The 24670-nt window shown below is 36.2% G+C and overlaps 1 protein-coding gene across 3 annotated transcripts in view; it reads right to left on the reverse strand.

Annotated features, from left to right (window-relative positions):
- Positions 1-24670, reverse strand: part of GPATCH2 (G-patch domain containing 2) — a 174213-nt gene that overhangs the window by 52702 nt on the left and 96841 nt on the right. For all 3 annotated transcript variants that reach the window (XM_047840305.1, XM_047840307.1, XM_047840306.1), the window contains exon 6: positions 14513-14580. In XM_047840305.1, the coding sequence (XP_047696261.1) occupies positions 14513-14580 (68 nt within the window). The remainder of the gene's footprint in view (positions 1-14512; positions 14581-24670) is intronic.

The raw sequence follows: 24670 nt of genomic DNA on the forward strand, positions 1-24670 counted from the left end.
ATCCCAAAAGGCAAGGTTTGGAGAGCTTCCAGATAGGGGAGCAGGTGAAGATGTGGGGAGAATGACATTCCTGGAGAGGGCATGGGAGCTCCACACCCCTACTCCATACTTTGCCCTATGTATCTCTTCCATCTGGCTGTTCCTGAGTTATGTTCTTTTATAATAAACTGGTAACCTAGTAAGTAAAACATTTCTCTGAATTCTGTGAGCAAATTAAATCAACCCAAGGAGGGTGCTGTGGGGACCTCTGATTTACAGCCAGTCGAAAGTACAGGTAACCACCTGGACTTGAAATTGGTGTCCTCAGTTGGAGGCGGTTGTTGGAACCTCCAATTTGCATCTGGTAGGTCAGAAGCATAGGTAACAGCCTAGGTTTGTGAGTGGAATCTGGAGATGTGGGAGGTTAGGGGGCAAGGCAGTCTCTCAGGACTAGACCCTTAACTTGTGGAATCTGATGCTATCTCCAAGTACTTAGTGTCAAAACTGAGTTGAAGCAGGACAGCCAGCTGATTTCCTAGAGACTTGCTTGTTGTCGTGAGGAAAAGCCTCCCAACATTTGGTGACCAGAAGTGTCAGAGATGAAGTGTTCTGTAGGAGTGTCAAAGAAGACGTAAGAGAAAAAAAGGTAGGAAGGAAAAATCTGAGTTTTTCCATTACATTTGTCTTCCTCATCTATGCAATAAAATGAAGCCCACCTCTCTTTACAGTATTGGGAAGCTTAAACAAGGCTAAGAACCTGGCGTAGAGTAGGTGTTTAAAACAAATATTAATTTTCTTCTCCTGTAGTACACAGTGGAATAGAGTAATATGTGAACTTTTATTCTCTGAATTTTTGTGAGAACTACCTATTTATTCCTAAATGTCAGTAGAGACGGCAATGTTCATACGTAATATTTACAGGTTCCCCCAACAGGTTTAGCATGTTATCAAATACATAATAGATGCTGAACACATTGGTTTTTTTAATTGACTTTTGGTTGAGCAGAATGTAGTGTGTGACTTTCCAAAGTCAAATTATCTATAAAATGGGGGTGTCATCACTGCTTCAGAGAGGCACTAAAAACACTGGAGAGACTGATGCATGTGAAAATACTTGGAAAAATAAAATACACTATCCAGATAAAGCATTACCATCATCATCATCATCATCATCATCATCATCCTAAATGTTTTATACCCGGTTTAATAATTTGTCTGTAGTTTACATAAGTAGCTTGAATAATACCTTATATAAGAAGGACTGTTCTTATCCTTATTCCATAACTAAAAATTATGACACATGAAAGCTAAAATGACTTTCCAAGGGAAACACAGTAAATCAGAGGAGGAATTGATCGGGTATATTTTATTTATCTCAATCTGAAGTGAAAGCCATTTTTACTATAAAGCAATAGATGCTAAATTTCAAAGTATAAAAGTATTCCCAATGAGCTAACCTTTAATCCAGGCAAATCTTGCTTCAAGCAAACTTGATATTTATACAAAAGATAAGATAAAGTGTAAATATTTGCTTTATGAAGGAATTCATCATAGGATTATAGGTAGTTACCCACTTGCATTTAAAGTAAGTTTTGATTTACATATAATGCCTCAGGTAAATGTCCTATACTTTAAAATAAAATAAAAGCAAATATGGATATCATTTAAAAGTCAACTAATATTTCATATTTACTCTATTTATTAATTTTTTTAATGTTTATTTATTTTTGAGAGACAGAGACAGAGACAGAGAGCTAGCAGGGGAGGAGCAGAGAGAGAGGGACACACAAAATCCAAAGCAGGCTCCAGGCTCTGAGCTGTCAGCACAGAGCCTGATGCAGGGCTTGAACTCAAAACTGTGAGATCATGACCTGAACTGAAGTCGGATGCTTAACTTACTGAGTCACCCAGGCACCCCTTCATATTTACTCAACTTAAAAACAGGTATCTCATAAGTGAATGGAAAAAAGGAAAAAATTCTGGAACCATTTAGGGTTAGTCCAGAAAGGAAGGTAGAGTGAATAAAAAGTAACCCCACAAGAAGCCTTAAATATTTTAAAGAATATGTAGTCATATATTTTTTTCTGCATATTAATATTTGTATTTTCAGACAGTCAACAGAATAATTAAATGTGAATTTCAAAACTTAACATGTTATTTTTTCTTAGAACCTAGATACAGATTTCTCTGCTTTAGCTGGATTCAGGTTCTTTTTTAAAAAAATTTTTTTTTCTTTTTTAGTGTTTATTTACTTTTTGAGAGACAGAGACAGGCAGAGTGTGAGCAGGGGAGGGGCAGAGACAGAGGGAGACACAGAACCCAAAGCAGGTTCCAGGCTCCGAGCTGTCAGTACAGAGCCTGATGTGGGGCTCAAACTCATGAACACTGAGATCATGACCTGTGCCAAAGTCAGAAGCTTAACTGACTGAGCCACCCAGGCGTTCCTGGATTCAGGTTCTTGTTGCTTTTTGTGTACCTTTCTACGGTTATTTTAATGGCTGTTTCATTTATCTGGGCTAAATATTTTCTATTAAAAGAGGCCTAAAGTATATTAACAACTGGACTATAAATACACAATGCATACACAATTATAAAGAGTTATGCAAAATATAGATATGTGACTAGTACAATGTTAAGTATTACTTTATTAAAACAATCAGACTTTCATAATTCTGCAAGGCTTCTCAAAAACCACACAGATACCTGTGTCAGTTTACCTTTAAGACTGAGATTTCCACGTTCTGAGGGGTGCAGCAAAGTTGGCTGTTCACCAAATTTCTATAAGTACTTCTTTTTTACAGTTGAGATTATTGCCAAATATAATTTTTATAGAAACTACCCAAACTTTTATTGGCCAACCTCCACTACTCTCATAAACTGAGCTGAAAACTTTGAGTGAGGTGCGCTCTTGCATATTGAGCACCACGCTGGGCATTCCTTCTATTAAGGGAAAAACATCCTTTTTCACTTCCCAGCTCAGCAGCCCTTTTTCTTTTGAATGGTCATTTCTAGGCTGCTCTCCACTACCCTTTGTTGATCATGCAAGCCTATAACCACATAGTTTCAAAACTGAAGTTCCTAAACATTATTATGTTAGAGCCTGTAAAATAGTTTTTCCTTTACTCATTAGAATCTGTTTTTAAGTCTGAAATTCTATGAAGTAAAATTATTTTAAGTACTCCTATTTCAGACTGTTTAGACGGTGATCTTCTAAAGCAAAACAAATATTGACTTAGACGAATCACAGTTAACTGAATGAAAGTAGTTTACTTCCAATTAAGAGTTCCTGAATATTTAGTAATTTAATGACCATTTCTAGCCATTCGTCCAGGTCAGTTATTACAGCTTGGAGGTAAACTGTAGAAGGGATCACACAAAACCACGGTTAATCTGTGCTTTCCCTATACTTTTGTGCCAGTGTCACGAAGGGGTGAGTCTTCCCATCACTAGCCAGTAGTCGAACTGGGTAAACTTGACCCCAGAGCCTATGCTTTGATGTGTAAGGCATTCTGCTGTGTACTATAAGAATCTTAAAGAAGAACGAGACGAAGTCTCTAACTCATGGTCCACTAAGGTGAATGAAACATGTGTATAGCAACTATGTTCTAGAGAATAATGTGATAAATACTATAACCAAGTAGAGATAAAAAACTAAAGGGAGAATATAGAAGGTATAGAGAATTGCTGGTGGGAATTTTGTGGAAAATTCCAGGGATTCCTTAGAGGACATTGTGGCTGATGTTGCCTCCTCAATAGCACTGGGACTGCCTACTTCTCCAGAGTTCTGGTAATGTCGGTAAATTAAACTGCGATTTGTTTAAACCATTATTTGTAGAACATTCCATTACTTTTTTCTGAAAGTCTATACACACCAGTCTTCAACCATTTCTCAGTGCATGTTGTCTGATGCAGTTATGAAAATATCCTCACATATTTTCAGTAGATATCTAAAATTTTTCACCATAAAAGTTAAATATTTGCAAATATTAGTTTCTATAAATTACATATGTTAACATTCTAAAATAAAACCATCATGCCATTCTTAAATATACCCATTGGAGTCCAAATATCACTGTGGTTTGATATCCACCATCAATGCATTTAAAAACAAAACAAAACAAAACACCATGAAAATCACTTCTTTAAAAGTTGAAAATTTTACATGGCTTATTTTTCTCCTTGAACTCCTTGGATTTCCAATATCACTGTTGCACAGAAGTTTATCCTAATGTAATATATTTTTATGTTTGAAAGCCGTATATTAGTAACCCTGCCATATTCCTCTGCAACAATGATATGTGTCTTATCTGTCTATCATCTATCTATCTATCTATCTCTCTCTCTATCTAATTTTCTTAAATTTCTGTGACTATAAAACTAGAGTTTTAAAATTATTTTGATGAAGTGATCAGTAATACTGATTAAGGTTAGTTGATAACAGTTATTTAAGATCTGAAAAAGTTGTCACTGGTATTTAATTAATGAAATTAACATAAGTGTATTTTGATAGTTCCAAACAAAAATGAATACAATTTTATTAGGAATAGCATAATAAACTTTTCCCCAAACTAGTTCGTGTAGTCATTGATGAATATTACCTTTAGCATCAATTCTATTCATATTTTTTATTTTTATCAATTTGAGTGCTCAGAAACCTTGTTCACATAACTTGGTAAATGGAAATAAAAAGAATCTGGTTAGAGCAGTTACTTGATTACTGAACTCCTTTAGAGATTTATACCAAAAATCACACAATGATTTTTAGATAAAGGAGTATTTTTAACAATCTACCAGCTGCTGAAAACAAAGAATTAGAAACAATGTACCTAATTTGCAAAAGGCTTTGTAATTTGGTCATTAGATTCAATCTGTCCACATCAATACCAGCACAGTATTTGGAATGTCCCTCTGTTTGAAACCCAAAAGGATTTTATGCTGTGACGCAAGGTGCCAAAGGGTAGGACTTGGGGGTGAGGGGTGTCTTTTTCTTCCAAAGTTGAAGAAAGGCAGTTGTGAAAAATAGGAATCAGCAAAATTGCAGGGGCTAATGATTTCAGAAAAGAAGGTGTGTGTGTGTGTATACATGCAAGGGAATCCGGACATTGACTCCCTTAAAATTCTTGACCAGGATTCCCTAGGAAATTATTTGCATATCTTGAGGGTATAAATACCTTGTTTTTTCTACTATGAGACTGAGTCAGTTTTATGTATCTGATTTTATCATAGGGAGTAAGTTGAATGAAAGTATGGACTTAATTATCTGGGCAAGAAAGTTGGAGAAGCATATATCTAAAACTACATCTGGCCAACTTTGAACACTGACCATATACGTTCTCTTGTTAAAGGAAATGGTAGAAAATTTCACCTGTTGCGTTTCCTTCCAGGACAATGAAGTTGACAAACTGAAGCAAAGTGTGGTCGGTTTTGAAACTGACCAGAGAAAGAGACTAGTCCCCAGAAGGGTACTAATAGGTAATTCAACTGGGGCTGTGTGTATCTATGTGTAGTACAAAGTGTGCCTGTGTACTTACTTATTTGTGTAAAATAAAATACTCATAATGCTGTATTCTATGGTGTCACCCAAAACGAAACTTGTAGAACAAAGCCTACAAGGCACCTTGTTCATTTGCCCTACATAGTAAGGGGCAGGCCTGAAGAAACGGATGAAAATATAGATTTGTTGAAAGAGGTACTTCCAGCGTATAGATTACAATTCAATTTTAATGAGAGACTCATAATTAGGGAGCTGCAGGTGGGAAGATCTGGTTTGGAATTCCTATGTGGAAGCAGGCAGTGGCATGGAGGTTAGACTTCACGGGGCCTTGACTACCATGACTAGGGCTCTGGTCTAGACCTTCCTCAGAGTGCCTCTCTGACAAAGAGGGTGAGCACGCTGACTAGAGGTTTCTTAAAGACTGGTACCTATTCTCTGGAGGTCACTGTTTCACATGGCGTCGGGGCAGAAGTCTTTAAGCTAAAAGCTAAGTAAGGATATAGGAAGAACATCAAGGCCAGTAGCATTTCCAGGCAAGGAATTGCAACCACAAACACAAGAGAACCTACTCCATTTTTGAAGGAACCCTAATGCCTAAACAAACAACTTGGCCACCTCTGACTTTAGTCTGTGACTTTAAATTCCTGCTGATGTCCACTAACCAGAAAGGGGCTGCTAGGAACTAAGATGGTGACAGAGGAGGCTACTGAACTCCTTTCTTCTATGAACACACCATTTTCTAGCTATACATGGAATAATTTCCTTGTGAGAAATCCAGAAACTAGTTGAGTGACTCCTATACATCGGGAAGATGAGAAAACACCCATGTCAAAGTGGGTAGGAAAGGCTGAACACACTCTCACCATAAATCCCACACTGGCACTAAGCCATACACTCAGGAGGGACCCTCCAACTCCCAACTTCTCCCTGAGGAGCAAAGGTTTTGGAAGACACATCTAGTGTCCCAACTTTGAAGACTCCCACCCTTGGATGGGGCCCCAAAACACCTCGCTCTGAAAGCCAGCGGGGCTTGTGTTCATGACACTTACAGGACTATAGTAAACAAAGAAGCAGTTCTTAGTGGGCACGTGAGCACTTACCACAGCAAAAGCAGTTCTAAGAGGGAAGTTTTAGTGACACATGCCTACGTTAGGGGGAAAAAACCCTCAGATAAACACCTTAACTTTACACCTCAAGGAACTATAAATAGAAGAAGAAACAAAGCTGAAAGCTAGCAGAAAGAGGAAAATACCAAAGGTTAGAATGGAAATAAATCAAATAGAAAAGACAATAGAAAAGATGTATGACACTAAAAGCTAGATTTTGTAAAGATAAAACTGACAAAGTTTTATCTAGACTAAGAAAAAAAGAGAAAAGACCCAAATAAATAAAATATGAAATGAAGAGGAGACATTACAACTGATAACACAGAAATATTAAGAATCCTGAGAAACTACTATAAACAATTACACGCCAACATCTTAGAGACTATAGACATGGATAAATTCCTAGAAATATACAGTCTACCAATTTCAAATAATAATTAGAAAATCTGAACAGATCACGTACTAGTAAGGTGATTGAAGCAGTAATCAAAAAACCCCCAACAAAGAAAAGTCTAGGGCCATATGAATTCACCAGTGAATTCCGCACTGACAGCAGTGAGCCCAATGCGGGGCTTGAACTCACGAACTGTGAGATCACGACCTGAGCCGAAGTCAGACGCTCAACCAAGTGAGCCACCCAGGTGCCCCAACTTCTCAGAGTTTTTTAAGAAGCATTCAGAGAGGTGGAAGACCATGTCTATTTAAAAGAAAAGAAAAGTTTTTGAAGACATGGTAAAGGGGGACAAGGGCCATTAAGAAAGAAAAATGACAACTTCTATCCCTCCTACAGGGAAAACCAAAAAGAAGTTCAAGGATCCCAGTCAATGCACCCAAGAGTACTCTCTTGACCTTTTTCTTATTTTGTTCTGAGTATCGTCCCCAAATCAAAGGAAAGCATCCCAGCCTATCCACTGGTGATGTTGCAAAGAAACGGGGAAAGAAATATTATAATTCTGCTGTAAATGACAAGCAGCTTTATGAAGAAAGGCTACTGAGCTGAAGAAAAATATAAAAAGGAGGTTGCTGCATAGTGGGCTACAGGAGAGCCTGATGAGGCAAAAAAGGGAGTCATCAAGGGTGAAAAAAAGAAAAAAAAAGGCAAAAGAGGAAGAAGATGAGGAAGAGGAAGAGGATGAAGAAGAAGAAGATGATGAATAGGTTGGTTATAGCCCAAGTTTGTTTTTTCTGGTCTGTAAAACGCTGAACTCACCTATACACAACTCCTTTCCTTTTAAAGAAAAAATATTGAACTGTAATGGTGTGCGAGTTATGGCTGCAAAGTGTAGTGTCTTTTTTTGTATAGTTAACATACTACCAAATGTGTCTTTAGATAGCCTTGTCCTGGCGGTATTTTTAGTAGCCACTAACTTTGCCTGGTACAGTAAGAGGGTTGTAGACCGGCATGGAAATTTACAGCAGGTTCTTACTGGTGCACACCACAAATTAGTTACAAATGGGCACTGTACTGTACTCATCTTCCCTTGTCTCTGAGGCAACTAATACAAGATAATTGTTCTGTTAACTAAATACCACTCTGTAACTGCAACAACAAAAACCACAAAACACAAAAAACAAAACAAAACAAAAAAAACCCTGCAGCTGTTCTGTTGACATTCCAATGCTTCCAAGCAAATACAATTTTTATGTTGAAAATAAATAAGAAAGAGCATGAATCCTTCTCAAGCTCTTCCAAAAAATAAAAGTGGAGGGATCACTCCCATACTATAGCACTGTTGAGACCAGCATTATATTCTATATCAAAGCCAGATAAGGCCACTATAAGAAGATTATAGGCCAATATCTCTAATGAATATAGATGCAAAATTTTTCAACAAAATATTAGCAAACCAAATTCAACATTACATTAAAAGGATCACAAATAATGACCAAGTGGAGTTTATTCCAGGGATGCAAGGATGGTTTAACATCTGCAAATCAATAAATGTGACATACCACATTAACAAAATGAAGGACAAAAATCATGTGATCATCTTAATGGCTGCAGAAAAAGAATCTGACAAAATTCAACATCCTTTCATGATAAAAACTTTCAACAAACTGGGCATAAAAGGAATGTACCTCAGCATAGCAAAGGCCTACAACTAGCACCATCCTAAATGGTGAAAAACTGAAAGCTTTTCCTCTAAGATCAGGAACAAGACAAGGATGCCCATTCTCGCTACTTCAGTTATTAAGTATTAGTATTAGTATTAGTATTAGTATTAGTATTTCGCAACTTAGTATTGGAAATTCTATCCTGACCAGTTAGGCCTGGGGAAAAAAGGCATCCAAATCTGAAAGGAAAAGGTAAAATTGTATTTGCTTGCAAATAACTTGATATTATAAACAGAAAACCTAAAGACTCTACCAAAAATCTGTTAGAATAAAGAAAATCAGCAAAGTTGCAGGATACAAAATCAAGAGACATCAATCAGTTGTTTCTAAAACAAACTATTAGAAAGAGGGATTATGAAAACAATGCCATATATAATAGCATCAAAAAGAATAAAATACTTAGAAATAAATTTAATGAAGGAGGTAAAACACCTGTACTCTGAAAAGTGTAAAATATTAGTGAAGGAAATGGAAGAAGACACGAATAAATGGAGAGATATTTTATGCTCATGGACTGGAAAAATCAATATTGTTAAAATGTCCATACTATCCAAATCAATCCACAGGTTCAACGCAATCATTATAAAAATTGCAATGGCCGTTTTCACATAAATAGGGGAAAAAAATCCTAAAATTTGTATGGAGCCACAAAACACCCCAAATAACTGAAGCAGTTTTGATAAGGCAGAAAGCTAGAGACATCACACTTCCTAATTTCGAGCTATATTACAAAGCCATAGTCATTGACATAGTATGTAACTGGCTAAAAACAGACACAAAAATCAGTGGCACAAAATAGCCCAGAAATAAACCCATGCATTTATGAGCAATTAATTTTGACAAAAGAGTCAAGAATATACACTGGGGAAGGATCATCTGTTCAATAAATGGTCTTGGGAAAATTGAACAGCCACTTCCAAAAGAATGAAACTGGAGCTCTATAGTATACTATACACAAGTATCAATTTAAAATGGGTTAAGGACTTGCACACAAGATCTGAAATCTTAAGACTCCTAGAAGAAAACATAGGAAGTAATAAGCTCCTTGACACTGATCCTCACAATGAGTTTTTGGATTGACACCAAAGCAAAGGTAACAAAGCAAAAATAAACAAGTGGTACTACATCTAACTGAAAAGTTTCTGCATAGCAAAGGAAACCATCAACAAGATAAAAAAGCAACCTATGGAATGAAAGAAAATATTTGCAAACCACATATCTGTAAGGAGTTAATAGCCAAAATATACAGGGTACACGTACAACTCGATAGCAAAAATCCAATAGTCCAATTAGAAAATGGGCAAAGAACCCGGATAGATACTTTCCCAAAAAAGGCAAACCAAGAGCCAACAGGTACATAAAATGGTGCACAGCATAATTCATCATAAAGGAAAGGCAAATAAAAATCACAATAAGATTATCAATTCATACTTTTTAGAATGATTATTATCAAAAAGACAAGAAAGAAAAACTGCTGATGGGAATGTAAACTGGTGCAGCCACCATGGAAAACAGTATGGAGCTTCTTCAAAAATTGAAGTCGAACAGCCATATGTTATCCAGTAATTCTGCTTCTGGATATATATCCAAAGGAAACAAAATCACTATCTTGAAGAGATATCTGTACTTCACATTCATTGTGTCTTTATTCACAGTGGGAAAGATATGGAAACAACCTAAGTGTCCCTCAATGAATGAATGGATAAAGAAGTTGTGATACGCGCACACACACACACACACACACACACACACACACACACATTGGAATATTATTTAGCCTTAAAAAGAAGAGAATCCTGCCAGTTGCAACAACATGGACGGACCTCCATGCTAAGGAGGGCATCATGCTAAGTGAAATAAGCCAGACAAAGATATGTACTGCATGGTATCATAGAAACAGAGTAGAATAGTGGTATTGTGGGGCTGGGTGTGGAGGTTCGAGGGGGAGGTGAATAAAAGGGCACAAAATTTCAGTCATAAAATGAGTAAGACCTGAGGATCTAATGTATAGTATGGCAACTGTAATTGACAATACTGAATTGTATGCTTGAGAGTTGTTAAGAGAGTAACACCTTCAGTGTTTTCTAAAAAAAGAAAAAAAAAGGTAAATATGTGAGGTGAGGGATGTGTGAATTCAATGGTGGGAATCCTTTTACGATGTATATGTGTATCAAATCATCATGTAGTACATTTTAAGTATATTACAATTTGGGATGTTTGGGGGCTCAGTTGGTTAAGCATCTGACTTCAGCTCAGGTCATGATCTCGAGGTTCGTGGGTTTGAGGTCCACGTTGGGCTCTGTGCTGACAGCTCAGAGCCTGGAGCCTGCTTCAGATTCTCTGTCTCCCTCTCTCTTTGCCCTTCCTGTGCTTGTGCTCTCTCAATCTCTCTCTCTCTCTCTCTCTCTCTCTCTCTCTCTCTGTCTCTCAAGAACAAACAAACATTTAAATAAATATATTACAATTTTATTTGTCAATTATATCTCAACTAAGCCGAGGAAGGAAAAACAAAACAAGCAAGCAATGGGCTGCTAGAACCGTGCACTAGCCTGGAAGTGCTCCTGGTGCAATGAACATGTCAGTCGTGATCTTAGAGTATAAATAATAAGCAAGGGCTCCCAAGAAAGTAGAAAAAGGAAAATCGCCTGCCACATTGGATACATGGGTTTTAGCAGGCTGAGTGCTGAGTGCCTCACTTCCTGAATGGGAGCTTCTGCTGAAATAGCCCGCCTTCTCCACAATTCTGTATTGTATCTACGGGTGCTTTAAATTTATGAGTCACCGTACTGCAAAGAGCCATAGCCAGGTCTGATTAAAACTCCATGCCACTCGGAGGTCTTGGAGGAGATTTTGAGGTAACTGAAGTAAGTGGATGAGATTCTGAAGCGGGGTCCTTCGGGAAAGACAGGGAAGGTATTCCAAACACATGTATGTATGGAGAGAAGGGTTGTGTGTGCATGTTGAGGAGTCAATGATTTGCATATGGCAAGTCCTGTTAGGAGCACTATGTGCCAGACCCAAGTAATCAATCATGACTGATCTAAAACTTTGCCAGATACTGGTTCCCTAAACTCCCTTGCAACTCCGGGTGACCAAATAACCCAGTTCTGGCCAATGAGAGCTAAGGAAAGGTGGGTGAGTGGTTTTGAAAGGAATTTTGCTTCTGGCGGAGAGCTCCTAGCACTGGTCCTTTCCTCTTCTTCTGGCCTTGAAAGCAGACATGACATGTGAAGTTATAGGCATGAGGCCATAACTATGAGGGCATAAGAAAGAAAGGTAAATATGGTATTATGTGTTGAATTGGTCCCCCAGAAAGATATGCTGGAGTCCTAACCCCTAGTAGCTCGGAATACGACCTTATTTTTGAGATAGATATTGACAGAGGTAACCAAGTTCAAATGAGGTCATCTAGGGTAGGTTCTACTCTGACCTTATAAAGTGTCCTCATATTTCTGTCCCTGCGTCCTTATAAAAAGGAGAACTGTGGACACAGAGACAGATACACACACATGGAAAAGGCCCTAGGAAGATGGAGGCAACATTAGCGTGACACAGTGGGAGCCAATGAGCAGCAGAGGCTGGCAGAAACCACAGGTGTGGACAAAGGCCTGGAACAGCTTCTCCCTCCAGCCTCAGAAGGAACCAGCCCTGCTGACACCTGACCTTGGACTTCCAACCTTCAGAACTGCCAGACAGCACATTTCTGTTGTTTAAACCACCGAGTTTGTGGTGCTTTGTTACAGGAGCTCTAGGAACAGATGACGAAACCGAAAATCAGAAACAGTCTGGCCCGTGATAGTAATTTTACGCCACTGAAAAGCCTTAGGGCCACCTCCTTCCTGACTTCTTATGTGAGAAACAAAATAAAACCTTTCGGCTTAAGCTATTGTTCGTTTCGTATTGTATTCTGTTACTAGTATCTAGTACGTTCTGATAAAATGGTGGTTTTCAACCAGTCAAGACTGATTAAGGACAAATCGGATTTTTGAAAGACCCGGGTAGGAGAGAATCCAAGAGAAAAATCCTAGGGCAGTGATGCAGAGGTCATATTTAGGGAAGACAGGCAGACCAGGGAAGACAGTTGGACCATTATCTAAGAAGGAGAAATAATGGATCAGGCAGAAAGGTACTGGAGTCAGATCCTGAAGAGCTTTTAATAATATGCTAACGAGGTTTTTCCACTGTCAAGAGGCAATACTGGGGGTTTACAAGTAGGGGAATTAAAGAATCAGAATGAACTTTAGCAAAAGTAAGCAGTATGTACTCAAAGAGTGAGAACACGGAGACAGAAAGATTCACTAGGATCCTGTACTAATATAAAAGATAGCAGTGCTTATTTAAAAGAACAGAGCAGAAAGTGGAAAAGACGGAGTCGGCATGAGATACTGAAGAGACTGGACCGGACTGGTAGCATGGAGGGTGCAAGGTGGTGAAATGACTCCATGTTAGTCCTAAGTGTTGACAGAATGGTAATCAAGCACATTGGGTAACCTCGGAAACTCTAAAAACAGTGACATCTGAATTCCACTCCTAGAGAATCTTATTTAATTGATTAAGAACCACTGGGGAGATTCGTGTGGAATGGATGTCAGGGGCACACAGTGAAGGTCATACCTGCTAACTGGAGAAGCAATACTCAGTTGACATTATCCAATTTGCCCGATTTTACATTCACACTTTCATATCTGCATTCACTCAATTACTATTTTCTGTCTACTAGGCACTGTTAGCACAGGACTCCAATAGTGATAAAGAGATTTGTCTGCCCTCAGAGCATTTACAATCATTAACAAATGCAATTTTTGGTTTAAAGACGGCTCTATATCTACTTGCTAGTGGTTTTGATTCATGTCGGAACAAAAAGTTAAGAAAATATATAAATCTTTTGGTTGAGTTAATAAAAAGCCTTATTCTTTTTTCTTCATGTTTGAGAAACAATAGAGAAAAGGTCTTATAGGATGATAAAAATGAATGAAATAAACTATTTAAAGGAAAGATTATGATATTGTAACCTATAAAATAAATACTCCAGAAAATAATAATCTGTATAAATAATATTTTATATCATATAGATTACATTTTGTATTAATAATCTATATAAAATAAACTATAGATGAACAATAATTTGTTTTACATTGGTTAAGGAAAGGATTTAAAAGCTAGGATCTAATGGATCCTAATATGATTGCTTGCCAGAAAAAATTCATTCAATCATGAATCCATGTCTTTCCCTATCTTATGGCCTTTTTCTTCAAGTTCAACCAATTTCCCAGGAGACACGGTACTGACCCAAAATATATATGTATTGAAGCTCTTCTGATAAAGATGTACTTAGAAACAGAACTAGCACCTAGAAATTCACCCAATAATTTACCAACGTTAAAGCTCAATTTTTAATTTTTGGAATTACTTAGTAAATTAGACTCTCCCTTTTGTTGCCAAATGAAAATACGTTCTGGTTCCTTCACGTCTCTTGCTGGGCAGGAGCAGAAAGCAGAGAAGTAATGAGTTAAGTAGTCACTTTGTGTTTTAGTGCTTTGGAAAGAGTAGGGAGGAAGACAGGAAGAGCAGGAGGAGAGCTTGATGCTACTTAATGTAATGAAAACTTAGCATTTCAAATTCTGTCGCAAAGAAAAGAATGATTGTATTCAAAACCTTTATTTACATTTCTGCCACAGGTTGACATTGTTCCTGCACAACTGTCAATGTCAGTGGTATAAGAAGTGCAAATTAAACCACCTTTACTAGCAACAGCTACCAGTTTTCCAAAAGAAAGATGGAGAATACCCCAAGATTATACAAATCAGTGCGTACTCACTCATGGTGATGTGAATCTGGGGAAAAGTGAACCATTCTCTTGTTACTGACAGGGCCCGGGGTGCCCACCTGAAAGGAGAGTGGAAACAAAAAATAAATCACGGATGAGTTTCTTTAAAAAAAAAAAAAATCCCATGAATAATAAAGGGACGTTTCCGTTTGAGGACTTCTACTCTAAAATGGAGAATAAAATATTAATTCTCAAAAGCTAAACCACATTGCCTGGACCAAAAGTGTAATTTCATGCTGGGTAAGAAGGGCCTCTTGTTTTGGTTTACTGTATAGTTCCTCTGCTAGAATTTTAAGACTAGTTAAAAAGTACTTTTATAATAAAAAAAATGTTAAGAACTAGACCACTGACTCTTGTTTCCAAATACTGCTCAATTATGCATATATTTCATCATACACACAAAAAAAGACGTTCGCTTAATTAGTGTTGAGCTAGTGATATTACCCAAAACCAACGGATTTGCGGTTAATTCTTAAATATAATGCACACATTTAAATGCATGCAAGAACTTGAATCAAGGAAGTAGTCGCTAGTCCTTTTCATAGTTTTCCCATAAAGTTAGGGATAATCTACATATTTGCGCAGAAGAGAATATAATTTCACCTAAAAGAACAACATTTTATTCCTTTATTTCTAAACAAAATTAAAAGTCTGATAGTCAAAGTTTCAAAAAAATTTTTCATAATCTAAGCTACTCTCATTAAAAAAATTCACACCTTGTATTTTATAGAGGGTTTTCAAAGGCAAACGCAAGCAGCGCCATGCAAGCAAGAATGAATCTACAATCACAATCAACGAGACATATCTTACAACGAAAGGTCATAACTTATGCTCTATCATCATATTAATAAAAAACCCCGCATAATTATAAACGTGTCACTTAAAGTATATCACCAAAGAAAGCACGATGAAGCAGAAAAACGCCTATGAAAAAAGCCTAACATTTCCAAACATGTGTTTGTTCTTTTCTCACTCGGGTAACGAGGATGCCAGCATACCCTCTGAAATTGCAAGAAATGCAAATACTGCACATGTGCGCAGATGATGACATTAATAACCCTATGGTTTGGGCACCACAGGTAAACATGTGGCTCAACTCCAGGACTACATCCTGCATTCATCTCAAAATGAGGTTTTCATGCTATTCCAGTGGGTATCCCAGGAATACAGTAATCCATTTTCTACACTGTGGCTATGAGAAAAGCCGACTGTGCCTATGTCATGCTTTGTTAGAGGTTCATGATCACATTATCTCATGGTGGACCTGACACTTTTATTCAGTTTACAGTATGTTCTATGTACAGGCAACTTATTTCCTTTGCCAGGGCTGCTGACAACCTTTTCCACACTATATTAATCTTGTTTACTGACTTTATCTTGGTACAAATATCAGAAAACTGAACTTTTTATCTCAGAGAAAGAATAAACAACGTGTTGACAGAAGCAGAAGCTATTTTCAGGGCTAAAATTGCTTGTTTACCTGAAGCTATACTTATGGAAAAATGTTTAAGTCTTGCTCTGGCTTGAAATACATAATCTGAAATTTAATAAATGAAGAAATTTCACATACCCCCATGTGATAAATTGCCTGATGAAAACAATGCAACTGAATACAATAAAACCGAATTTGTAACTAATTTATCCCACAATACAAATGTAAGCTTTCAATCTAGTCAGAAATAATCACACTGTGTATTTCTCAGAAATCATAGATGTATAAACTATAAGCTCAATTCAATTGCTGCAAATAACTCTCAAAAGGTTTACAGTACCAAATGTAGATATTTAAATGACTTTCCATCTTTACATAGGACATGGTCCTTTTTTAAAAAATAAAAGAGGTGAATACCCTTTCCTGTTATTTCAAGTCCATTTTCGTTTTACTTTGGAAGATATGACAACAGCCATAATTTAGAATATTTTCTTAATGAAATTATACAACACTGAGGTCGACACATGATGATCTTCTCAGGGTTAATATCACTAGTCTGTGTCAGGAGTGAAATGTCTTTACTACGGAGACCTTTGCGACTTTGGGACCAGACACCCATTTTGAAAATCTGAGAGTAAGATCCTCATACAGAATTCACCCCGTGGAAAACAGTGCTCTACTAAAGTTTCCGTGTATTTTAAATTTGGAAGCATGTATTTAATATGATTGATTATTAGTACATACTTCAATGTTATAAAATATCAAGCAATATTCTTGCAAAATTCTTTCTAAAACTACAATTTAGGGTTAGATAGGAATCTTCATAAAAATAAATGAAGCAGTTTTAAACATCACGGCAAAGTAATAGCTTCTACTAAACAAGTATGGCGATTACATTGTTTTATTTTCCAAAAAAATATGGCTTCCAGTTATTACAGAAATGTCTTAGAAAGAAATAACAAATTAAAAAAAAAAGCAAAAACATCTCTTTAAATATCGATAAAATATTCACATAGTAAAGTTTTTCTGTTAGGAAAAGTAGATTTTATTCCACAAGATCAGAGCGGGAGCAGGTATTCTGTTCTTCATGAGAAACAGTATTTCCACATTGTTAAGACTCTTTGTTAAGACTCTGGAGATATTTATGTAATTGGGCAATAACTACTGATGACAATCGTAGACATCACACTGTATGTCCAGAATTCTTAAGATTCACGTTTAAATATTGTTACATCAATAGTGACTACGGTCCTAAGTAAGGTAGGTATATTTCTTCTCATTGACTATGTTTATTACTGAAGTTATTAAACAAACAAAAAAGACAACTCGAAGCTAGAAAGGAATGGATGGTCTCTAGATAACAGAGCAGTTGTCAACTTCTGGCCATTTTGGATTGTGAAATGAACTATAATGCTAAAAGACCACACGGGTTTAGTTTTTGCTGTTGTTATTTACTATTAGCAAGCTCAGAAAATAGGAATGTAATAATGGCAGATGAAAACTGAGTAACGGTTGTACAAGGAAGTACCACTGTCAGTAAGGTCAGTAAGTAAGACTATGTGGGAAATTTAGCTATATGACATCAGTGACAAAACATCCTCTCACTTTCATTAGCCACAGTAAAATGGCTTCTTATTCTTTCTATCAACTTCTCTGAAGAGAGAAAGAAGCCCCTAAACTTTACCAGGCTCGGCATGAAGGCCCCCTGCTACGTTCAACACATGTGTCAGTCAAATATATGTGACAGACAATAAGGAACACAACTCAGCAAACCAAGGCTTAACCCTTAAGCCCTGAGGGTAGGAAGTAAGGGAAGCAGAGCAGAGACGGAAGGAAATGTATTAGGCTTGCTAGTCTACGCATTCATCTTCATTCAAAAACAATCATAAGAAATAATACCCTACATGTTTTGCAGTAACTGATTTCGATTAATTAGCTGTTAAAATGAATGTACAAACTGTACATCTTTTGACCCCATACGGCAAAATAAACAAAACGGCTCTCCAAAAGTATTTCAAATGAGTTTTATATCCAGTGTTCTAAAAAGTCCTGTTACAAGATAGGTGGAGAATGAATAAAATATTTCATTGTGCCCTCTATTCTCATATATAACATTACAGAATGGTCACAATTCACAAAGGCACAATCTACTTGGGGATGGAAAACATTCAAGGAAATAACGCTAGAATTACTTCGACAACAACGTACAAAAAAATAAAAATTACTTTAGAATCACTTGTCAAGCAATACAAAGAAGGACAATTCAGGTAGCACAAATGGATATCATTTATAAGATTAAAGGGAAACAAAGTAGTTATCTGATTTATCAGGAAGAAGGGGAAAAAAATCACCTGTGAGAAGGGAGTTGTATGCAATTCTCTCTCCCTGCTCCAATCCATCTTACCAACTTGCCAAATCCAACCTTCTAACTCGCTGCTTTTCACATGTCACTTTTCTCATTCCAGAGCTATCCATAGCTCTATGCTGAAAGTAAAATTAAAACTAATGAAAAATGCATTCAAAGCCCTCTCTAATCGGATCCTTATTCTCCAGCGTGATCCTTCCTTATGAGTAACTGACTTCTTCCCTTGTCAGCACCCAAAACTGCTCTACTTGATATAATTCAACAAATGTTTACTACTCTGTATGTAAAATTATGCTTATATTTGCTATATGATAAGTGCTATATGGTTCCCATTCCATTGGGTGATTTTAGTTCTCTGTCACACTGAATATAATCTTTTTGATGTCATGGTAAAGTCCTGAGTTTAAGGAACCCTTTTGATTCCAGGCTGTTTTTGTTTGTTTGTTTGTTTTGTGTGTTTTAAAGAATAAAAAATCAGCAAGTAATTCATGTGCTAATTCACATTTTACCTTCATTTGCCTCGATTTATATTAAAGTAAAATGTGTATTTATACAGTAGACTAGCAAAAATCCTCTTTATGGCTATAAGACACTAAAAAATAGTAGATGCGTGTGGAACACCTCATGTGTGCTTGGTGACGTGTTGGATATGAGGTAGAGGTCACTATAAGTCTTCACCCGTCAGAAGTTTTAGCTTTAGACAATGTCCTCCTAGAAAGAACACTCAGTAGGGAAGATGGTCCATTTCTGAGGACAACTGAATTAGCTGAGATTTCAAAAAGTGTTGTACTAAATTACTAAATTCATACACTATAACTTGATTTTCCAACTAAGAAAATGCCTTTGGAATTTTATAAAGTGTAGTAACATTACAGAAATGTGTGCCAGGTTTTCATTTTAAAATTTACCAATATTCACAATCAAAGCTTCCTCGTATCAGTGGATCTCACACTGCATCTATGTGTCATCTACCCCTCATAGACTTCACGTCACCTGAATTATATTGTAGTGTATATAACAGTGATTTTACCTCGTCATCGAGGTATTGTTCCATTATATTTTTAGCAATTTTTAATCCTTCTTGGAAGGATGTAAACGTGAATAAATGAACAAAGAAAGTGTGATAATGACCACCATGGCACATCAAGAATTACTATCATCGTTAGTAATGATAACGACACGTCTAAGCTTTATAGCTCTTGCCTGCTTATAAGGTGTTTTCACGGGCAAGGTGGATGAGTAAATAAGCATCATTATTCTCAAATGTCAGATGAGGGCACATGCCCCAGATCACCAAGATTAAACAGAGCTAGATCTGAACCTACATTGTCCTATTCCCAACCTATTACTTTTTCTCTTCCGGGACTACACAAAGGAGACAATACACCAAAACAAGTGTTTTCTGTATTTGGGGATTTGCTGTAGGAGATGCTTGCCTGAATCTAGAATATACTCTCAGAAAATCTTCAGCCAAGAATCATACCTCCAAGGATGATACTCTGGTCCTTACTTGTAAGTTCAGAGTAATGTATGTGGTTATTTTAAGTATAGGCAAGAAGAAGCATGGTAGTCCAAACAGGGTTGTTAGCATATGGTATGTATTCGCTAACGGGAATAAGAAACAGTTCTACTGCCAGTTATTACAGCCAAAGTAGTAAAAAATTTGTATTTATTTATTTATTTATTTATTTTAAATTTTTTTAAACATTTATTCATTTTTGAGAGATAGAGACAGAGCATGAGTGGGGAAGAGGCAGAGAGAGGGAGACACAGAATCTGAAGCACACTTCAGGCTCCGAGCTGTCAGCAGAGAGCCCGATGCGGGGCTTGAACTCAGGATCTGTGAGATCGTGACCCGAGCTGAAGCCGGACGCTCAATCGACTGAGCCACCCAGGAGCCCCAAGTAGTAAGAAATTTAAAAACTAAATTTAGTTTTAAAAACTAAAAACTAAATACTAAAGAGGGGTAAGCACTCCATGATGAGAATATGCTTAGGAACTTGGAAAATTAGGGAACGTGGACCATTTTTTTTTTCCCCTTCAAAAGTAGGTATCAATGTAAATGTGAGATTACACCTTCAAACCAAAAAGGTTTTATAAAGAATCAAAAAATCACAGGAAATAAAGCACAGAGAAGCACAAGGCTTTCCTTTCAATTGCGGATTAGCCTTCCTAGCGGGAATCCTATGTGTCAAAGGGAAGATGCTAACCTTTCAGCTGCCAGCATCACGTGAAGTAGTGAATGAAGACAGGCTTCAGATAATCTGGAAGTAATCTCAGCATATGTTCAAGTAATAGTAGCACATAGATTTCTCTAAAAGAACTGTCAAAATGTGAATTATACTAAATTGATGAAGGTTTAGAAATATACATACATATGTATATGTACATATATGACATTAGCAATTGTTACGTTTTTAATCTCAAACTAAACATCGTAATTATTTGAAATCCTTAAAGTTTTTTTCCCTCGTTAAAATAAGTCAGCATTAATAATTAAGAATTTAGAAGGATTGGCCTATTAGAATAATAATACTTCTAATTATTAAGTGCATAAATTCTCATTCTGGTAAGCACTAATAATGAACGATCTAAATACTTTAATACAAAAGGTCAATCACTACGTAATTAAAAAACAAATAGAGCAACAACTTTTTTTTCATACTGCTCCACAGTAATTTTTTTTTTTTTTGAGTAAGAAACTAAAAATTAACCAGCTCAGAATGATGGCAAATAGTGATTAAAGAGGGAGTTCTGCTTTGCCGTCCAGTTTAGTGGCAAGCTGTGAGTGGCCTCTGCTGGCTGACCAAAGGCTTCCTAAATCATTCATTTACGATGCCTGCACTGGTACGGGCTTCAGAAAATAAGGATGTGCCCACATATGTTTATACAAAATCCTCCGTGTGTAAAGACCTGCCTTTTGTAAAAGTGAATACCAAATAATAAACAAAATGTGCATAAGATGATGTAAGAAAACTTTATAATTTCATCCAAATTCAGCATAATTTAGATTATACTTAAAATCTATTACATCTTCTAAAATTTTAGCTTATAGACCATGACAGCATATGGATTATCTTATTCAATTTATATCACACAATCATATCCACATTTAAAAGTACATATTTTCTTGAGGTTCATTTGCATACACCCACATATACACCCAAACTTTTTCTCAAAATTAAGTGTCTATTTACGGACTTTGCAGGGAAATATAATGAAAGGCTGAATGAAAAATCCTTTAAAGAATCACATTTTAAAAAGGGCATTAACGCATTTTATATAATGGTTTATGCAGATACTGTCCTGGAAATTCAGCAAAGCAAAGCAATTTTAAAGATTTCTATATTATTGCACCTATGTTTGGGTAGAAGTAATTTTATATTCAAAACTTAAAATTGCAGTCAAGAAGTTGAAACATTACTACTATCAGGTAATATTAATTTAGTAATCATAAGAGAAGAAAAAAATGTTACCAGTTCTGCTCGGTACCTTTCTATCAATGAAAATCTTCTGTGCATGACAGAATTTATGATTTTTTATTTATCTATTTAAACATACAATTATATAGGATTCACTTCATCCTCTACCCAATCTATCCACTTAAAATATACCCCATTAAGCATTATTATCAAATATGCCTAATGATGTCAAAAGGTGACTACATTTATTTTTAAAAAGTTACTGTTCTCACATGTGACACTATTTCAGTATATTTCAACTCTCATTTCAGAATTCAGTCCCATTATCTTGCCTGCTCAAAATTGTTCACAGGGTTAGCCAGCTGACATATAAGATAACCTCCATCTCACTAGACACCGCTGGGATACGACACACTGACCTACAGTGAGCCCTTATTATTAGCCTGAAATATATAGCGCGTAATGTAGCTCCTGCCAGGGAATTTGTTTATAAAAATCCTTTTATTTCTCTGGACATTCAAAATGCTTTTAAAAGTAATGTTCAACTGTTTAAAGGAATTTCAGACAATGAATAAAAATTCTAATGGGTGCTTTGAAGTCTCCTCTCCTGTCTCCCACTATTCTGCAGAAGTGAAAAAAAAAAAAAAGAGTCACGTATACAGAAAATAGAAGCTAGGAAATGTTTTCTCTTTGGAGCTTAGCATACACAGAGTCTATTATATGAAGGCTAGAACCTACAAAAGAAAAGGATACTCAATAGTTCTCATTCCTAATGAGAATTACAACATACTGAAAAGCTGGGTACATGTGAATTTTTTTTTTTTTTGTAGTTAGAGGAGGTCAGGAGGTAACAGCAGTAAAGATAATTATGACATTCAGCCAACCAACATGATTGATAACATAAAAAAATATTAAGATGGCTTTTTGTATGAAAAATTCTATCATGTGCATTAAAAAATGTACTTTAAGAATATAGGCAGACTAGGAGAAATCTTGAGTGCTTAGTTTTAAGTTACTTAAACTATACTTAAAACACTTGATTGACATTTCAGTTAAAACTAATATTATTCTTTCTACATTAATTATCTGATAATTTATCACAACATTATTAGTTGCGCATATACCTTTTTGAATTACATATTCTTCTTCTTGTTTTTCAAAATGTTTTTATAAACTAGTCAATTTCTTTCCACCTTAAATTGATAGTGATATATGAAATCTTAATTTGCGTTAAGAGAAAAAAAAATACGGGGTGGTTTTGATGTCTAAAAGATTGTTTCTAGGAATCTCAAGGATACATTGACAGTAATTTACTAAAAAAATCCTGATAGTCTCCACATTTTAAAACTGATGAACTTAACATGGCTTATATTTAGCAAACAAAACACTTAAGATAACATTCTCTAAGCTGTTCTCCGGAAGCAAGCATGCTGGCAAACATTCAATCTTCTGTAATGTATTTCAAAACCTGATTATTATACTTTAAGGTACACTAAAATGTTTGTGTAACTTACAAAGAAAAAGAACAGAACAGTGACTTGAGAGGGGAAAGAAAGAGAGAGCAAGTAGGAGCTTAGGCAAACTATTCCTTAAGGGATACATGAGTGAATGGGTTAATAAAAAGAAATCAAATATTAGTTAATAGATAACTATATAATCTTAGTATATTATATACCAACCTTCTTCAATGATTGGTAACACAAATCCCAAATACTAACGTGTAACTTTTAATATCCTTTGGCCCACATATATTTCAAGTAAAAAAATAAAATCACACAGTAAAAAAATCTCCACATTTTGGGGATTCTTATCAGTAGAATTTGCTTGAAATACAAAAAAGTTACTATCTAGCTTAACTTAGGTTGCATGAATACATCAATCAAGAAAGTCAGCGGTGACTAGGCGAAGCAATTTATGGCCAATAAGAAGTACATACTATCACTGGTGGAGCTTCTAAAGAAAGTTCTTTCAATGGGGTTTACTTCTCCGGCATGAGCCCCGTGTCCTTCTTTGTCCTTAGGTTGCCTGAGATGTAGGCAACAGCATCCATTTTTTTTGAGTAGGAACGAACGAGAATCAAAGGTTTCCACCCTTGATAATGAAGCCATCAAATGTCTTCTCACAACACGAGGGAAAAAACAACGGAACCCTTCTTGATCAAGCTACCATTGTCTGGGTATCTTGTTACATGTGCCAAGCTCTGGCCCTAATTAATAATAATGATGACGATGATGCTATTATAGCAAGTGGAAGCATACACAAACTATTCCTTAAGGTATAAATGAGTGAATGAGTTAAAAAATTCTACCTTTATTCTTAAAAAGAGAAACCAAAAACAGGCTATTAAGTGGGTCAAGAATCGAGTGAAAGAGAAGAGATACTAAACATCTAATTTATATGCCCAGCACTCTGCTAGTTACTATAGGAAATTCTAAAGAACAGCATAATATGAGTCCCTGCTAGCTAATACGCTGCAAACTTAAAAAATATGAAACTAATACCGATTAAACCACTGTTAACCTGTGTGCATTGAGTTCATAACTGCAACACTTGGCAAAACGTAGCAAAAGCCATTTTTTGGAGGCGACGGGGCTGATGCTGAGTGGGAGAGACCGGTAGGGTTTAAGGTGATGGAAGGAGGGGAATTATATGCTAAACACAGACACAAGGTATGGATCAAAAGGGCGTATAGATTGGAAGTGAAGAAATAAGCTTGACTAGACTAGAAGTCTGTCAGGAAAAAAAAAGTTGAATGGGTAATGCGGTTTCAGAAATCTAGGAATATGGTTCATTCTGTAAAATAATCTAGCAACATTTTGCTAGATAATCCACCTAGTTGATACTGTCTGACTCCAGAAGGAAAAGGGAGCCAGAAACCCAAATGAATAAAAACAAACAAAAACGGAGACAATATTTTCATATTTTAAATC

This window comes from Prionailurus viverrinus, chromosome F1 (assembly GCF_022837055.1).
Source record: "Prionailurus viverrinus isolate Anna chromosome F1, UM_Priviv_1.0, whole genome shotgun sequence".
In the NCBI taxonomy this organism is placed as follows: Eukaryota; Metazoa; Chordata; class Mammalia; order Carnivora; family Felidae; genus Prionailurus; species Prionailurus viverrinus.